The sequence below is a fragment of the Neodiprion fabricii genome, chromosome 5, assembly GCF_021155785.1.
Source record: "Neodiprion fabricii isolate iyNeoFabr1 chromosome 5, iyNeoFabr1.1, whole genome shotgun sequence".
NCBI classification, from domain to species: domain Eukaryota; kingdom Metazoa; phylum Arthropoda; class Insecta; order Hymenoptera; family Diprionidae; genus Neodiprion; species Neodiprion fabricii.
Window position 1 is genome coordinate 5,753,419 of NC_060243.1, and position 17,329 is coordinate 5,770,747.

At 38.1% G+C, this 17,329-nt stretch overlaps 1 protein-coding gene across 8 annotated transcripts in view; it reads left to right on the top strand.

Annotated features, from left to right (window-relative positions):
- Positions 1–17,329, top strand: part of LOC124183687 — a 164,479-nt gene that overhangs the window by 55,178 nt on the left and 91,972 nt on the right. For 7 of the 8 annotated variants that reach the window (XM_046572491.1, XM_046572496.1, XM_046572492.1 and 4 more), the window contains 10 exons: positions 10,848–10,982; positions 12,456–12,614; positions 13,215–13,388; positions 13,607–13,829; positions 13,946–14,247; positions 14,626–14,850; positions 15,213–15,386; positions 15,631–15,792; positions 15,952–16,194; positions 16,507–16,737. In XM_046572491.1, coding sequence (XP_046428447.1) covers positions 10,848–10,982; positions 12,456–12,614; positions 13,215–13,388; positions 13,607–13,829; positions 13,946–14,247; positions 14,626–14,850; positions 15,213–15,386; positions 15,631–15,792; positions 15,952–16,194; positions 16,507–16,737 — 2,028 coding nt within the window. The remainder of the gene's footprint in view (positions 1–10,847; positions 10,983–12,455; positions 12,615–13,214; positions 13,389–13,606; positions 13,830–13,945; positions 14,248–14,625; positions 14,851–15,212; positions 15,387–15,630; positions 15,793–15,951; positions 16,195–16,506; positions 16,738–17,329) is intronic. The other variant, XM_046572495.1, reaches the window with a different exon arrangement.

Genomic DNA, 17,329 nt, shown 5'->3' on the forward strand with positions numbered 1-17,329 from the left:
AATCGCCGACTGGCTCTCGTGTCGGATCGAGTATTTCATCGGATGTTTGGCTCGGCGAGGGTGCGGTTGGATCGGGTTACACTCGACCTTATATCTTCGGTTATTTGCTCCATGTTACGCACCCGGTTAATTACAGGTTCGGAATTTATACCGCAATCGAGGCTCGATCCGTTTTCCGAACGAATTCACGTCAATTCCTCGGTCAAAGTTCGAAGTTCCGATGCTCGGAATTAATTATTTCAGTACAGAATCACTGTAACGGACGGAAAAAACAATCACTTTTCTCTCAATCACTCTCGGAGTATAAAACTGACTCTTATAACTACGCTATCAGACAATATCACACATCTAATTCATATATACATGTACTTGTAATTTAACCCTTTCAGTCACAGAAGCCGCTATAGTGACGCCATTTTTTTTTCTTTTGTCATTTCTTTTCCATTCCACGTAAAATCCTGATTTTTGTTTGCATTTTCCGGTACAAAAAATACTTACACTTTGGAATTATTAGAATTTTTTTTGTAATCCACAATTATTTGTTTTTTTATAAATAAACATATTTAAAAAAAAATCGTATTTTCGTGAATGTAATCCGTTGGCGGATAAGTTTGACGATAAACGTATACTAAAATCACTTGAAATTCATTGGTCAACAAACAGAGATCTCAGAATGGCCATTAGATTTACATTATTCAATGCACAGGGGTGCTTTTCGCCCTTCTTAAGGGTGCATACAGATAGTATTGGGGTTTACACCTATTCTCGACCTAAAATCGTACTGTCCTAAAATAAATATTCACACAAACTTCGTTCAAGACCACTGTCTAAAACATTTGATATTCACCCTGTTTTCACCCCATTGTTGGGATTGTTTTTAATTTCATTAAATTTGACATCAGATTCGCAATCAGCGTCGACAAATACGTACTGAATTTCGTGACTGAAAGGGTTAATAAGCGTGTCGAATATTTTCAGTGTTAACTATTTTTTAGTATGCGTACATATTTTGTTAAATATTTTTTTACTCTCCCTCTTTTTAAAGGTAAAATAATATTTTATGCTGAAATTTTTTTCGCAATGTAGACTTCTCGATTTAATTCAGAAGCTTTGCAATATCCTTCATATAGTGTTGGAGCTTCAATCAAATTATGAAACGAGTGCGGTTTAAAATTGTTTGTAATGTAATTAAAACTCCGATCGTTTGTTAATTCGATTTTATTTAATTTTTTTTCCACTCAAACTTCATTAGGTATTTTATCGACGGCTAAGTAATTAATTAGAATTAAAATATTATTATATGTTGAAAAAAGTTTATTTCCCTCAATCGAGAATTATTTTCCAATTACGGAGGATTTAATGATTTATTGATAATATCTCATACGGGCCGATTAACTGATAATTATCAACACTTATCGAGAAGATAGTATAAAGTTAAAAAGTATAATTACAGATAAGTGTCGCAGTTTTATTATAACCGTGATAAAAATGTTTGTTATCATCATTATCCTAGCGTAGATATATAGACACACATTCGCTGTCAGAAATTTTTTCATCTCCTTTTGTTTTTCTGTTTTTTTTTTTTTTCTTTTTTTCTTTCATCCGTCGTTCAAGTTTCGCATGCACCTGACGTATTTCACAGATCCACCTCGGTTTGCCAACGGCTATCCAACTGTACTCAGAATATCACGTCTTTCGTATACCTTTGTTGTACGAAATATACATTCAATTTGACGATGACGGAGTTGTAAAATTCACTTGAAAAAATTTTAAGGCATAAATATTCCACGATATTCGGCCAGCCAAGGAATTTGGAATCTCGACGTTTGACTAATATCATAATTATTTTCCTACTTTATGCGTGCAATTTAACCCCATGTATTTCTATTATTGTAACCAAGCACAAGTCGAACTTTAACACTTATCGCCTATACAAATTAATCCTTCAATTCGCCTGATCGATTTCATTTCGAATAACTAATTTTACGATTGAAACAATCTCATCTTATTAACTTTATCGTCGACAACTGTGTTTTCGACCAATAGACCGTGTGATAAATTTTTTCTTTGTTTTCTCGAATATGTAAACTAGACTCTATAAATATAATTTCGAATGAAGCGAATCCCAGTCGAATTGAATAACTGAATAAATCGAGTTATTATGCATTTACAATAATTTGTCCACTTCTCTATCGATTCGTAGTATGTAACACTTTAATTTATCGTATTTCGGAAAGAGAACGGCAGTAATGAAAAGTAAGGGAGACGAAATTTACGGTCCAAAGTACGCGTACATTATACAGGAAAGTTTAATGAAACTCGTTCATGCCGGGGAATCTGCTGCGCGGCGAGATGAAACCGAAGTAAGGGGGGGGGGGGGGGGGGGGGGGGGGGACATGGTGAAGTTTTTATTTTATACTCCCGCAGAGGTTTGCAGTCTGTGGGATACGGAAATTGAGGCGATTGCGATCGAGTTTTTACCCCCATTTTTTCTCCTTACCTCCAGATCCTATTACTAATTGTAAAAATTCGTTATTTATTCACACTGAGAGAAATTTTTAGTTCCGGTTACCGCTCAGTCCTTGACTATTTTCATTTTTTACCACAATCAAAAAATACAGTTCCAGGTAAAAAATAAAAATTAGTTTTCTAAAAAATTACTATTCTTTCTCATTACGATCACTGTTGCTAGATTTTCTTGCAACTGTTGCGAAAATTTAATGCTCGTGCAAGGATAAATTGACGTCAAAGCCTTATTTAACTAAAAAAGTAGAGTAAAGTTGAGAAACTGATAGCGCAAAATGGTTAGGCGTGTACCTCGTTTTTCGTAATCCCAACAATATTCAAACAGTTTTTTTTAACACTACCTGTCTTACTCAATTTTTCTAGTTACTGTAACAAATGAAATTTTTCTCAGTGCAGTTATGAACCGCGCTTTCGTTATTCTCCTTTCTTCGCGTACTTACACACGTGTAGTATAATTACTCGAGGAGGTCTTGCGGGTCGATTTGGAAAAGAAGCGGAATAAACCTGCAACACCCGAGAGAAAAGTCTCGGGGAAATTACAACCCTGTGGGAGATAAATCGAGGAAAACACGCCTCGACGTTAGCTACCTAACTTCTTTCCTCTCTACCTACTTCCATAAACTTCGAGCTTTTAGACTGATTGCCAAGACTCGCGAGTACTGCTTGCTTCATCATGATCAATCCGGACCAACCAATCCTGAAAAATTAATTTCTATCCGTAATTTTCAATCTTCCTAATTCCTGATTTCTCTCTCGATTCAATTCTTCGCAATTTCTATTATCCTTGCTAAGTACCTCGCGATATATATGTATACATTAAAGTTGGGGTAAAGATCTGTAAAAGTATCTTACGATTAATCCCCATCGTCTCCTATTTTTTAAGCAATTTAACGATGCTTTCTTTCACGGATATTTAATAAATCACAAATCGAATAGCTTACAGTATTGATAATATTCCAATTATGTACGTTGACAAAAATATTCAACACTTTTAATACAAGCATTTGCTTGAGAGTGGCTAAAAAAAAAAAAAAAAAAAATTCAAGTCAGAAAACCTGGAATAATTATAAAGTCCTACGTGTGTCGCTCCTCAGATTTCATTTAGGTGTGTTTAATTATATACCGGGCAGCATGTTAATTCCGAGGTTCAGATCATATTTTTCACGAAGGGTTTTTCGGTATACCTGATACCGTGCATACATCATGCATTCATTTACGCATAATGTATTCAAATAACAACGGTTAAAAGGTCGCGTTATTAAAAAGCCGCTGGTTTTATTTGTCAAAGAAACGCATAAAGCTCGTGCGACCAATTTCCTCTCTCTCTGTCTCTCTTCCGTTCTCACTCGGCTTCTACAAACAGATATAATACATCATTTCAACAATTCCTACCACGTTACATGTATTATTAATCCGTTTACAACGAAAGGCGGGTTGTATATTACACGCGTGTTGGTAGACGAACCCCCCGCACGTACATATTCCACAACAGTTGGACGAAGGAAGGAAATATCCGTCTAACCGCGGTTTGTTTCATCCGGTACCTACACAAATTATTATACCTTGTACCCTCGGTCAGGCCAGGTCAACGATAATTAAGGTCGCAGGCCGAAGGGTCGAGCATATTTGCCTTGTCTCGACCACCGAATCTTAAGATTTAATAGGACCTACAGTCTGAAACAAAAGTCAGAAAAGAAGAGAAATAACCGTTTTAAAAATCTTGAGCAATGGGTTGAAATCCTGCCGATGACGGTTGATATATATAAACCAATTACATGCCCTGTTATGTATTTTGTAATCGAGATGAATCTAAGGAAATTCTAATAACACTAGATAATGTAACGACAATTTGAGAAAAATTTTGTCATTATCACGTTTAAATTGAATTAACTCTGGTGATTTTCGTACGATTTTAATTGTTCTGGAAATGGTGTAAAAAATGTTCCAGAAATATCAGATAATTGTACAGTTATACCGTTTCTACTCACGCAAAACTATTTTTATACACTCCGGGGTAACGATTCGTGAAAAATTCTCAAGCCGATCTCTAAAAACATCGACGGTGAAGAAGAAAAGCTCGAAATCATTAGAAACCGATCGATTTATACACCAGAATTCAATCATTTTGAAGATTTCAATAACGACGAATGTTGTTTTATTTATTCCTGTTCACCATCACTGGTCCAACTGACATAATTGCTGGGAATTCTTTGAACGCTGTTTTATATTTTCCTAACTTTTGTCTCAGACTGTGCATCACGTTCCGCCTTAAAGGTGAAACGGTTCCGATATCAAGACAAACAAAAAAAAAAAAAACCTTGGATAATTATAACTATATATTAGATGTAATTTTGAACAAGCAAAGTCTTAAATTGAAATTTCATTCAATTACTCAACTAATTTATAATTTTTCACTAAATTTTTCTCATCACACCTTTGTTTCCAACTTTGGAAATAGAGAGAAAATTCACCCACCGTCAAACGGCGTTGCGTGTCGGCGGATCGCAGCCTGCTTTAACCCTCATCTACTCTTCTCCATATTATTCTCATGCCAGTAGGTTAGAAGTACCTACACATCGATTTTTACCTACCAACTTGTTCTACGCGTGGTAATAGTCAGGTGGTAACTCGAACCTTCCAGGTCACGTGGTACGGCTGATGCACGCAATTTACGGGTGTGTTTGTTTGGTTTGCGGAGATACGAGTTGAAAGAAGGGAAAATACAATAAAAGAAATGCGAAGGAGAAAAGCTCGGGGTGATGCGAAGAATGTTGGAGGGTATATAAGGAGGATAACGAGCCAGGGGAAAAAGAGTTATGAAAGAACATTCTCAACGGTTTATATTCCGACCCAACTTCTTCTCATTCCTTTTCAACACAGTGTCCTTATGATTTACTACTATCTTATACTTTCCCCTGTTTTCACGAATTTTCTTTCACACGTACGGCATGTAATAATTATTTTTATCTATCAAACATTTTTCACCCCGATTTGCATTTCAACTTATTCGTCGCACGTATAATGAGAATTTTTCCGTCAAGCTGATTTATTGTCTGCTTTTAATTTTGATCGTTTGCGTTTGATAAGTTTTTGATTTAGATTTAACGGGTTTTTGCAACAGTTTTTTTTTTTTTTTTTAATCTCTTTCAACGACAGGATTAACAATAATTTTCTATCCCTTTGAAATTTGTATTTCCGTAGATAATTCGTAGCCGGGTACGAAACGTGAATTTGGCACTTTTTTCGCGTTTTTATTTCTATCCCAGAAAGCGGACCGCTAAGATTTATTCTAACATGGTTTACAGAATTTTAAAAAAACAGCGAAGTACCGATTTTTTAAACTTATGGCAGCAATTATGTTGAATTCTCGGTTAATCGACGAATTGCAGAAAAAATGTTCCAGCCTGTCGGTTAATTTCTGAATCTGGTGTAAAATCTGACCCTGTGGAATCTCAAGAAGAGTACATCTATAAAGGTCAAGCCTCCTTCGGAAGCTCAGCTTTTTCATCGATTATTTTCTCAAGTTCTTTTCATTCTTCTTCTCCAGGTCCGAGATCAGTTTTCATAACAATTGACAGACTTTTATTTTTTTTTTATTTTTGCCTCTATTAAGCATCAACTCAGAATAAATTCCCATTCAATTTATGACACCACTCTAACCTCGGCTATTATTATTTTTTCACGTTACAATTACAATAGAATAATTTTGTTCATTTATTTATTTATTTTTATTTATTTTTTTTTTTTGTTATCTCCCCACAGAGCATGAACATGAATCTTGTAGTTTTTAGTTTTACTATTTCCCTAAACATGATCCGCTGGCGAATTGTTTGGCATAAGTTTGAACTGCAGCGAGGCAGAATTAGATTGCTATTATATTTGCCCCGCAGAGTTACAGTCGGTTCATATTTCGCGTGCTCAACCGTCGGATTAATTATCGTACTCAAAACTTGGTGTATAATACGGAGAAATTTCAAGTTACGGACGGGAGTTGTTACACTTTTCGTTTCAGGGCACGCGGTTCGTTGGTTCGGAAAATCCGTAAACTTGTGAAAAGATAGATGGATAGCTGCGCTATTCTCGGTAAACAAACATCAAGTCAAAATATACCGAAAGGGCGCAACTTCGACAGGTCAAAGTTCGAAAAGTGGGAAAATGAGAAAATTAAAAATTCTGAACGATCGAAGATTTGAGTATATTTTAATCATTGGAATTTTACTTTTCGGAAACTTTGATCCGTCGGATTTCCGAGCATTCGAAACTTTGTTGTTTCTTCAAAGTTCGACTTCTTTACTTCAAGTTTCGTCGCTAAATAATTCGGAATTAAGCGCCTTCGAAACTTTTCAAATTCGGAACTTCAACTTCATTTCGGAATATCTCCACCTTTTGCATCAAAATTCGTCTCGGTCGAATTCGCGTTTACCATTTCCTACTACGTACTGCCATTGTTTGATCTCTGTACGTGTTTACTGGGTCAGACGAAAATCCTTCGCTCTGTAAGACCCTAGGCTGCCAGCCTATACCTATCGAATCTAAAATCAATAACCCCCAGCGTGCTTCTCTTCTCCAGACATTTTCTTATCCAGCGAACAGCTCGAGAATTTCCGCGAGCGGAAAAACCGGTCGAACAAATCAACCGTTCACGGATTGAACAATTATTGGTAAGCTTTAAACCGGAGGCGGTGCCGTCTTACTCCGAGCTGTAAAAACCGCGAGAGCTTTTATGCCTTGAGAATTTGCGGAAAATTGGTAAATCTGAACTGCGCAATATGGGCTCTGCTGTTTCGCGCTGTGTTATATTCACTTGTTTTTCAATTATTACAGGAAAATAATTTCTCGGGTGAAATGTGGGGGGGATGAAAGAGATCACAATTTCATTTCTCACAGGGATATTTGCTTCGTATAAAAACCAGAGCAAGAAAATATATTATTTTATCTGTCGAAGGATGTTTAAAATAAACCTATGCGTAGAAAAATTGAAAATAAGAATAACTGTCTGTAAGGGTATAACAACGCAATTATATCTTACACCGATGCAGTTTTGATTATAGCAAAATGATGATTTGTTTTTTCGTAAATTTCATTAAATGTCGCATTAAATTTTTTCACCTACAACTCAATATAAGAAAAATATGAAATATAATCCATTCTTGCCTCTTATTTTCAATCAGCTACAACTTGACGTGTATAATCAGCAATATTTTCTCATTTTTTTAATCTAAAAAGCAATAAAACCAATTTCACCCCCCCTCCCCCCCAGCCCGGGGTGAGACATTTTTATTTCACCTTTCTTGAATCTTTTGCCGCGATACAATACACGTAAAAATACATACACACAGAGCGTATAAATTCATATCCATATGAAGAACGTCGCCGTAAATTACCCCGCCTTAATTAATTGGGCTTTGTGTATCGGCGTTGCTCTCTCGCCTTGGCTTCTCCATTATTTCCCCGATTCTATCGCCTCCCTTTTCGCCTCGGCTAAGAGCTTCGTCGTTAAGGCAATCTATGCTACATTTAGCGGATAATTCACCTCGTCAAGAACTGATCATTGCATCTTTAGCCTACATCAGCTACCAGCTTCGCACGTCTCGTCGATTTTCGAACAGGCTGATTCGATCATCGTGTCTGTAAAAGAAATTTTGCCTATCATTACGATCTGTGTTTAATTTTGTATATATTCACAAAGACCAATTAAAACATTCGTAAGCTACTGCTAAAGATGATTCACGACCAAAACATGTGTTTTTTTTCTTTCTTCTATTTCTTATCGGAAGGAACTATACGTATGTAAATTTTATCGGGTTTGCAAATTGTATAATATATGAAATCTTTTCCTAAGAATGGTCAGATATTTTTTGATCTTTTCTACACCTCACATTCTCAATTCGCTCGTGTTTATTCAATACCTATTTGTTTAATTCACCTCGAGGGAATTGGATCAATATAAATTTACACGACGATACGTTCGCGTAAAATCGATTCGCGTCTATGTACGTGTAATACGAAGCGTATTCTACTTGTATAATTTTTTTCTTTAAATACAGCTAATTTACTGTGTTTTGTAAGTTTTTATTTTATAGTGGACCATTAGACGATTCAGGAAAGCAAAATAGACCGTTATTACGTAGATGCAAAGCTTGTCTAGCTTAGCAGTAAATATTTATTCTATTTTCTTCTAATTTTCACCGCGTTTATCGCACAGACTGAAATCTTTACCGTGTAACAAATTTTCCATCATTTATCTATCATTATTCTATTTATCTTCTTTTTTTTTTTTTGTTTTTTTTTCGTTCTCTACGTAACATTAGAAATTTATTATTTTCGTAATATTTTATACTTATACCAAGCTGCACGTGAAAATATCTATTATTCGGGTTATTCTGTACGTTGAGATTATTCACAAACGTATATCGTAACCCTACTTTTCTATTCCTGCGATACGGCCGAGTTTTCCCCGCGTATAAATAAATTACGAATGTCTTTAATCGGGCTGCCGCTCGACGTTCCAACGAGGGACTGAAAATGATAAAATAATAAGCGTAAAAATTTGAGCGTTATTCAAAAGAGAGTAAGATGAAAAATATGCCTATTATAACATACATTATACAAAAATTTCACTACCCTCGTTCGTTCGCTTGGCTTCACTCTATGTATAGGGTATTTTATACATCAGAGAGAAACGTTGAAAATCAAAGGCTTCTCGGCGAAGAACAAAAAGGATACAACACATGTACGTACGTACGTACATACATACATTATACATAAAACTGTCCTTTGAAGATAATTAATGAAACGCTAATTGCTTTTCGGAAGCTTTGCTCGTACTCGCGCGATTCGTTGCCAAATTTACTACCTAATGCCAAAGCGTCGGTGTAATGGGAGGGTAGAAAGTTGTGGAAAATTTCTCTAAAACGAGGCTCAAATTTTATCGCCTGAAGTCAGCGTGGCCAATTATTTCGTATATTTCGTAAAAACTTTTTCATCCCTGTCATTGTCATATATGTTCACTGCACGTTATGTATTCAAATATACAATAACGCGATGTAATACGTTTCGCACTGCAGTATTATAACAATTATTAACAATAAGATGAATTCTACGATGATTTTTTACTCGAGCTCAGTATATGTTTACGATGACAGAGAAAACTTGGAAAACCGAGAAAACAGTCGGGGAATTTAAAATAAAGACTGGTTTTTTAGTCCGTCGAAGAAATAAACTCTTGTTTTTATACAAACTATTATCGATCTTAAGAAAAAAAAAAGATTGCACTCAAAATTTTGTTCCATCGTATGATTTGATATATTTCACGTATAATATTACTTAATACCAGACCTTCTTTGGTTTTTTCTTTCGAACGGAAAATCGCAGGCTATTGTTTGTAAATCGATAGTCAAACGGTAAGGATAGTTATCAGGTAATATCAAAGGTATTAATAGTGAAAGCAAGTTTCATTAATCAGCGTTACGTTTCTTGGAGAGTTATTGAAAAAGAGATGTTATTTTCAGGCTGAAATACCTGGGTAAAAGTCAGGGAATTTCCGATTTCTAAAAAGCGTACGAACCCTGGATGGTAATTAAAGGCGAAAATGCGAAACGTATGAAGATACTTATTAACGAGAAAAAAATGTGAGGAAATTTTTCACGAATCGAAATATGAAGCCACAGAAACTCGACGGCAGCCGTATCAGTTTCATATTGCGGATACTTGAATTCACACACTGCAGCGTATTTCGCCAATAGATTCTATGTCGCGAAACTCTGAAAATGCTAAATTGCCGTCTAGATTACAGCGGATCGCGGTCCATTCCTACCGATACGTACATACTCTATATACCATGTACCTTTTATACATATGTACTATCTATACATATACCCGGATATTGCTGCCCGGCAGCTGTTCCAATTCCAAATCAAAATTTTATTTCTTTCATTTTACGTCCGTTATTTTCACGCCGTCTCAACGCTTCAATATTGTTCCATCGATTTTTCAAAAACCGCGACGACGATTGTAACAGTAATTTATTAAAGACGGTTCAAAAGTTTTTATAAAAAACATCGTCATTCTTTTTTCCGTTATTTCCGAAACTCTGTGTGATTCGGGCGTTTGGTAATATTCACAAAAAATTATGAACGTTGAAAGACGATCGTAAAATTATACTGGATATTATAACGAATTTTGAAATTCAAAAAAATTACTTTTGGTGATTAGACAAGTGTTTGTGCCAATTATGACAGTCTTACCACAGACCAAAAACAACGAGAAACGGTTCGTTTTTCATTTACTCATCGATTTTGCTTTTTCAAATTTCTTTTCAGCTGAATACGGAGTGGGCACAAGTTGAAGTGATCAATTTGATCAACGATGGAAGCGGTCTTGGATTCGGAATCATTGGCGGACGGAGCACAGGCGTCGTCGTCAAGACGATACTTCCGGGCGGAGTTGCCGATCGCGTAAGTCTGTTTTATATTAGCGCGTTCGCGAGGACAAAACAAAAAAAATGGAACATAGAACAGAAAAAACGGTTGCAAATAATTCACAGGGAAAAACGTACGAATGCGACATAATCGCGAAGTATCTTACGTTTTATTTCAACTTTTAATCCCGCACGATATTTCGATCCAGGGTAGAAACAAAAACAAAAAACAACAATAATAATAATAATAATAACAATTGAAATGAAAATAAATCCCGTCCCTCATCGTTGGCAAATAAAAATTCACGTTTTTTCTCTCCTTTCTTCGTGAAATATCTCCGTGATGAGATTTTTTTTTCTAATAAAATATCCGCGTAACGAAGCAAACGGAAGTGCGAAAGAAGGGAAAAAGAGAGGCGAGAGAGAGAGAGAGAGAGAGAGGTCGGACCTGAATTTGCGATACCTACGAGAGATATTTTCGCGAAAGCTCCGACAGAATCAGCGGGTTTGTAACAGGTCGTGAGGTTGAGATTATTGAGAGAGATACTCGGGAGGAGTTTTGTTTTCTCTATGAAATCAGCAGGGCGAGGTTGAAATTCTCGGGTGAAAAACTGGGGCGGCATAACCGGCCTTCTGAATGAAATTACAGGCACACGTTAATGTTCTCTCCTCTCATTCCCTCGTCTTTGTGCCCCGGTGATGAATGAATCCATTTGCATTGTCCGAGGTTCTACGCACGTATGCACGACTATTTTGCCAACAATCGCACACACGCAAGTCGTTACAATGTGATACGGGATGAAAATTCGCTCGTTATACGCGCAGAACTCCGGGTATAAAACCTCATCCGAGAACAGCGGATTGTTCTATTATTATACTCCCTTTCATTCGATTCTTACACATCTAGTTTTATCCCTAATTATACACCTCGCACCCACCGTACGTGAATTTGATAACAATTTCTGCCATCTTGTTTGCATATTATATTTGGAAACGAGAAAAAAAAAAAAAAAAAAAAGAAAAATTGATCAGATCGAAAAGAAAACGAGTAAAACGTGATATTTATGCATCAGAAAGCTGACATCTGTACGATTAAAGTACAAGCGACAGCTATTGCAGTAGTATTTTATTACGCGTACCGCAGTGCAGTGTCTGCTTTGACTAAGAGTAAAAGCTATCGATCAGTAAGCTCTAATATCGACGAGTCTTTTCCGTACATAAAATAGAGACTGCAGGTCGAGTCTCTCTTTTGAGAATAAAAGGCGCTAAGAGATCACCTGCATCGCTTTTCCTATCTCCTAATCGTTTCGTCTCGAGGCTGATTCGTCTCCTTCCCACCTCTCGCGTTATCTTATTTCTTTGCTTCCAGTTTTCTTCACCTCTACAGCATAGCTGTTACGTACCGTATAATTATTCGTCGTCCTCTCTGATTCTCACATTTATCTCATGCTACGTTCTTTTTTCTATTTCCTTATTCACAACGTATCGATTTCCCCGTCACGCGCTGCAGGATAACAGACTTCAGAGCGGAGATCACATCCTGCAAATCGGCGATGTCAATCTTCGGGGAATGGGGAGCGAGCAGGTCGCTGCTGTCCTTCGTCAATCCGGGACTCACGTTCGCCTCGTCGTCGCTCGTCCCGTCGAACCGACGTCTCCGGATTACCAGGTAATTGAAATATCGATATCAAGTCCCAAGAATTATATTTCCGAGAGTAATAAATAAATTTAAAAAAAAACAAAAAAAAAAACACGAACAAACAAACCAAAAAAACATCTTATCAAAGTGAAAGTATAAAGAAACCTGAAGAAATGTTCGAAAATCCAGGTACAAAAGCTCGGACGAATAAACACTGAGATGTTTTTTTTTATCAAGCTTGCAGCGTAGCCACTAAATACGTCGTACATACACACACCTATAGATATATATCTATATATATATATATATGTATGTATACATGTATATGTATGTATATTTATTGTACAACTTTTTATTATATATCATTAGCGATGAATCAGTTCCGTTTAACGAAGTTTTAATTTCGTTTACATTTTGTTTGTATTTATTCAACAGTCACCCACCTTATTAATTTACGCGGATAATTTCACGGTGGTTTTACGTGTGCGGGAAATGTTCGAAAAATATCGAAAAATATCGAAAAATATCGGAAAAACAACCAACTATAAATACGAATTCAATAACTCGAATTCGGAACTAATCTTATAAACACGTTTCTTATCTTTTTCTCGCTTCTCTTTTACGTATCAGGCACTTGGAAGCCATGCTCCGATCGTTCCAACAAGAATCTTGGGCGATCCGGACGAACTGGAAAGACACCTTGTGCACAGCGTACCGGAATCTTGCAACCGAAACGGTCCTTCGGGTGAAAACAATTACGATAACGGTTACATGTACTCTCAGGAACCAGAGAACGAGATGCACGTATGTAAAAAACTAACAAATAAATAAATACGACGTTAATGGCAGTAATTTTTTTTTTATGAACAATAATGTCGACGTAGATTCTTTCTACTCCCGCACGCAATTGAATGCAAAATTATGAGACAAAGAATATGAAGAAATGTTTGGAGAATCCTTTTGGCAATAGTCGTTAATTTCAAGGCTAGATCGACTGACGCGAGTGTGAAAACTGTTTCCAGGCACGCCCAGGACTCATTATGGACGTTGTGCGTAATCCCGTTCCCGTCAGTGCTGTTCCTGTTATCGCGACGACTCCCGGCGGCCAAATGCCCAATTTGCCAGTCATCTCGATGGACCCGCTGGACGTCGGCAGTCTTCCGGAAATGGAGCGATTCACCGTAGAGCTTAAAAAGGACATTTACGGCCTGGGTATCACAATAGCGGGATACGTGTGCGAGAAAGGTTTGTGTAATTGGGATGGAAAGTAACCGGAACCTTCACTGACCAATTTCCGTGCTTCGCTCCTTCGCTGATTTGTTAACATTCTGTAACATTCTGTAATGTTATCTCGCGCGCAGAGGAACTGTCGGGGATTTTCGTCAAGAGCATAAGCGAGGGAAGCGCCGCGGATCTCAGCAATAAGATACAAATAAACGACCGGATAGTCGAAGTCGACGGCCATTCTCTTCAGGGATACTCGAATCACGAGGCTGTCGAAGTTCTCCGCAGCACCGGGCAGAGCGTCACTTTGTGCCTGGAAAGGTACCTTCGTGGCCCCAAATATGAAACGCTTCAACAAGCCATCGCTGCCAGCGAACAAGGCCCTCAGCAACCCGGATCACCGTCCATAGCCAGCCTGCCAAGCTTTCCAATCAGCGCGGTGAGCGGGGAAACAATTTTTTTTTTTTTTCTTGGAGGGGTTCAACCACTTATCGTCGGTTTTTCTGTACAGCGGATTTCGGAATTTCAAGGATTTGCTGAGATTTCAAAGGATTTCGCGAGATTTCACGGGGTTTTTTGTAACTTTATAAGGTTTTTTTTTTTTTTTGTTATTTCAAAATTTCAACGATTACATGATATTTCACATGATTTCAAGAACGTCGAAGAAATTTTTATGACCTCATACGATTTCGTGAAAAACGTAAACGAGATTTCCAGAGTGGTTAGCCCCTCGGTATCCTTTCAATCGTTTGTCGAACATATCGAACAAAGTAAAGTGACGATATTAATGTCGAACATTTTCTTCCATTCTGTTCAGGACGGGGAAACAACGACGGAAATCGAGCCGGAGGGTGAATCGCACACGACTGTCGATAGCTCAGTGATGCAGGAAAGGGAACGCGACGATTCCGTCGGATTAAGAGACGAAGCTTCGAACGTTGAAGCGCTGCTAAGCGATCCGTCCGCCGAGCTGACCCCGCAGATAAGAGCTTCGATAAAGTCCAAATGGCAGAAGATCGTTGGTCCCGATACTGAGATTATCGTGAGTAAATGGGGCAAAAATTAATATCCAGCACAGATTTCCTCCCCCACCACTCTTGGCAAAAGTGACACTCGAAATGACCGATGCCGAATACCTGTTTACCGAACCTTGTCGCCCGGTAGGAAAACCTGATTTAATCGTGAAGGACTGAGAACAATAGAGAACGGTACCTACGTTTCATTGAAATGAGACCACGCTTTTGTATGAAAATTTTTCGTCCCATTTTTCAGTGTCACGTTAACAACTCCGAGGACAACACTTCCGTAGCGACTCTCTTCTCGTCGCTGAATTTCGCTACTGTTATTATATTTTCAAATACATCGTATCTGCTCGACTATACATTTTTATTCGTGTTACGACAGGTAGCGCAGCTAAAAAAATTTGCCGAAGGTAGCGGTTTGGGTATCAGTTTGGAAGGTACGGTCGACGTTGAAGACGGCCAAGAAGTGCGACCCCATCACTACATTAGATCCATACTTCCCGAAGGACCCGTCGGACAGAACGGATGCCTGAGGAGCGGGGACGAGCTTCTTGAGGTGCGCTAACAAGCTGATCCGTGTTTGTTTCATATCCACATTGAAGGAGCTTGGAGGTTTCCGATTCATAATTTAACCCGTGATTCGCGCTGCTCGAATTGAAGCTCTCGCGGCTTTTCTGCAAATTCTCATCTATATTCCAACATCCCCCCACAATAAAAAAAAAAAAAAAACATTTATCTCGGGATTACTGAAACCGATTCGAATGTCTGAAACGATAAAGCTCCCGCTCTTCTTTTTACAGGTAAATGGATACCGTTTACTTGGAATAAACCATATGGAAGTTGTCAGTGTTCTTAAGGAGCTGCCTCTCCACGTTCGCATGGTTTGCGGAAGAAATATCGCTTCGCAGGATCCGCTTTGTCCAATTGACACAGCTCAGCACCAAGCGGCTTTTCAAACACGAGTACGTTAGACACAAGTTAACGCGAACACGACGCTTTTAACCGACATAGATAAATGCCTGTAATGTTAATTCTACTTCTTCTTCTCCTTTTTTTTTGTCATTTTTTTTTTCCATTTTTTCAATACCATCGCGTTTTTTCGTTACTTTGCTGCATCGCAGAGCATCCTAGGCGGTTCCCTGCAGAATTTATTACCAGCAATGGATCGTCTTGTGAAGGCTAAATCTGACGGCTCTTTGGCATCTACAACAACCACGGCAACGGTGACGGACGCAAGTCTTAGCAAGATGAAATCGCGCTCTCTTGAACCTCTGACAGGCCTTGCCATGTGGAGTTCGGAACCGCAAATTATTGAATTGATTAAAGGAGAGAGGGGCCTTGGGTTTTCGATTTTGGACTATCAGGTACGAACAATTTCATACTCTACTCGAATTTAATTCCGAATATTGTGACTTTTTACCGCCGTCTTCTACAATCCGACTGGCAGTTTCTCGCAGAGGATCAAAATGTTGGCACGATTAGCTTCTACTCACATATTCCAATGTCGACTGGAACTTTGCAACAGCTGATATGAAACTGAAATTCTACCAAAGATTTCATGAAAATATAGAACAAGAAAGAAAAAATATATCGCAAGATGCGCTTTTCGTCGTATTTCGATGGATTTCACGAAGATTCTTGTCACAGTCGCGCCTTTTTTCACACCGTTTTTTCAGGATCCGATGAACCCCAACGAAACTGTGATAGTAATTCGTTCACTGGTGCCTGGCGGTGTGGCTCAAGTAGACGGGCAATTGATCCCAGGGGATCGCTTGCTCTTCGTGAACGATATTGCACTGGAGAATGCAACGCTGGACCAGGCAGTTCAAGCGCTAAAGGGTGCGCCGAAGGGAACAGTGCGTATCGGAGTAGCTAAGCCGCTGCCTATTCCAGATAGCATTGCCCAGGTGAGCGGTCAAGACGACGAGATAGTTCATGTTCTCGATGATGATAATAAGAAATATTTCATACCGCATATCGCGGTCACCGATAGTCGCAGACAAAGGCAGGAGTATTTTAGAGAAAGAAAAATTAACGTCGTTCAACCTCCTCATCACATGGACTTGATCGAGGGGCTGCAACATCAGCACAATCTCGTTAAGTCCGAAAGCTTTTAAGGGCTGTTTGATATTGTCTCCTCACACTTGTATGATATTCAGTTCGATATCGCGTTGCAGGTTTTTCTTTTAATATCGGGCACCTTGTTGTCGGGGAAAAATTTGTCCACTTTTTTAGACGGCAGCTGTTAATATTTGCGCATTTACTAGCGTCCGTACATTCGATTTTTTCTTTTTTTCTCTCTTTATTTTGATAATGCTTTACCAAACGAAAGTATGTAAGTGCCTTGACAATTAAAAATGGAGAATTCTCAGACGAATTTTATTATAAACGATACATCGACCCCCAAGCGCCTGTAATTATTTGCTTCGTGGTTTAACGTTTGGTAAGTCGTCATCGGGTGTAGACACTCGGGTAATTGTATAATCCGTCAACGAAAAT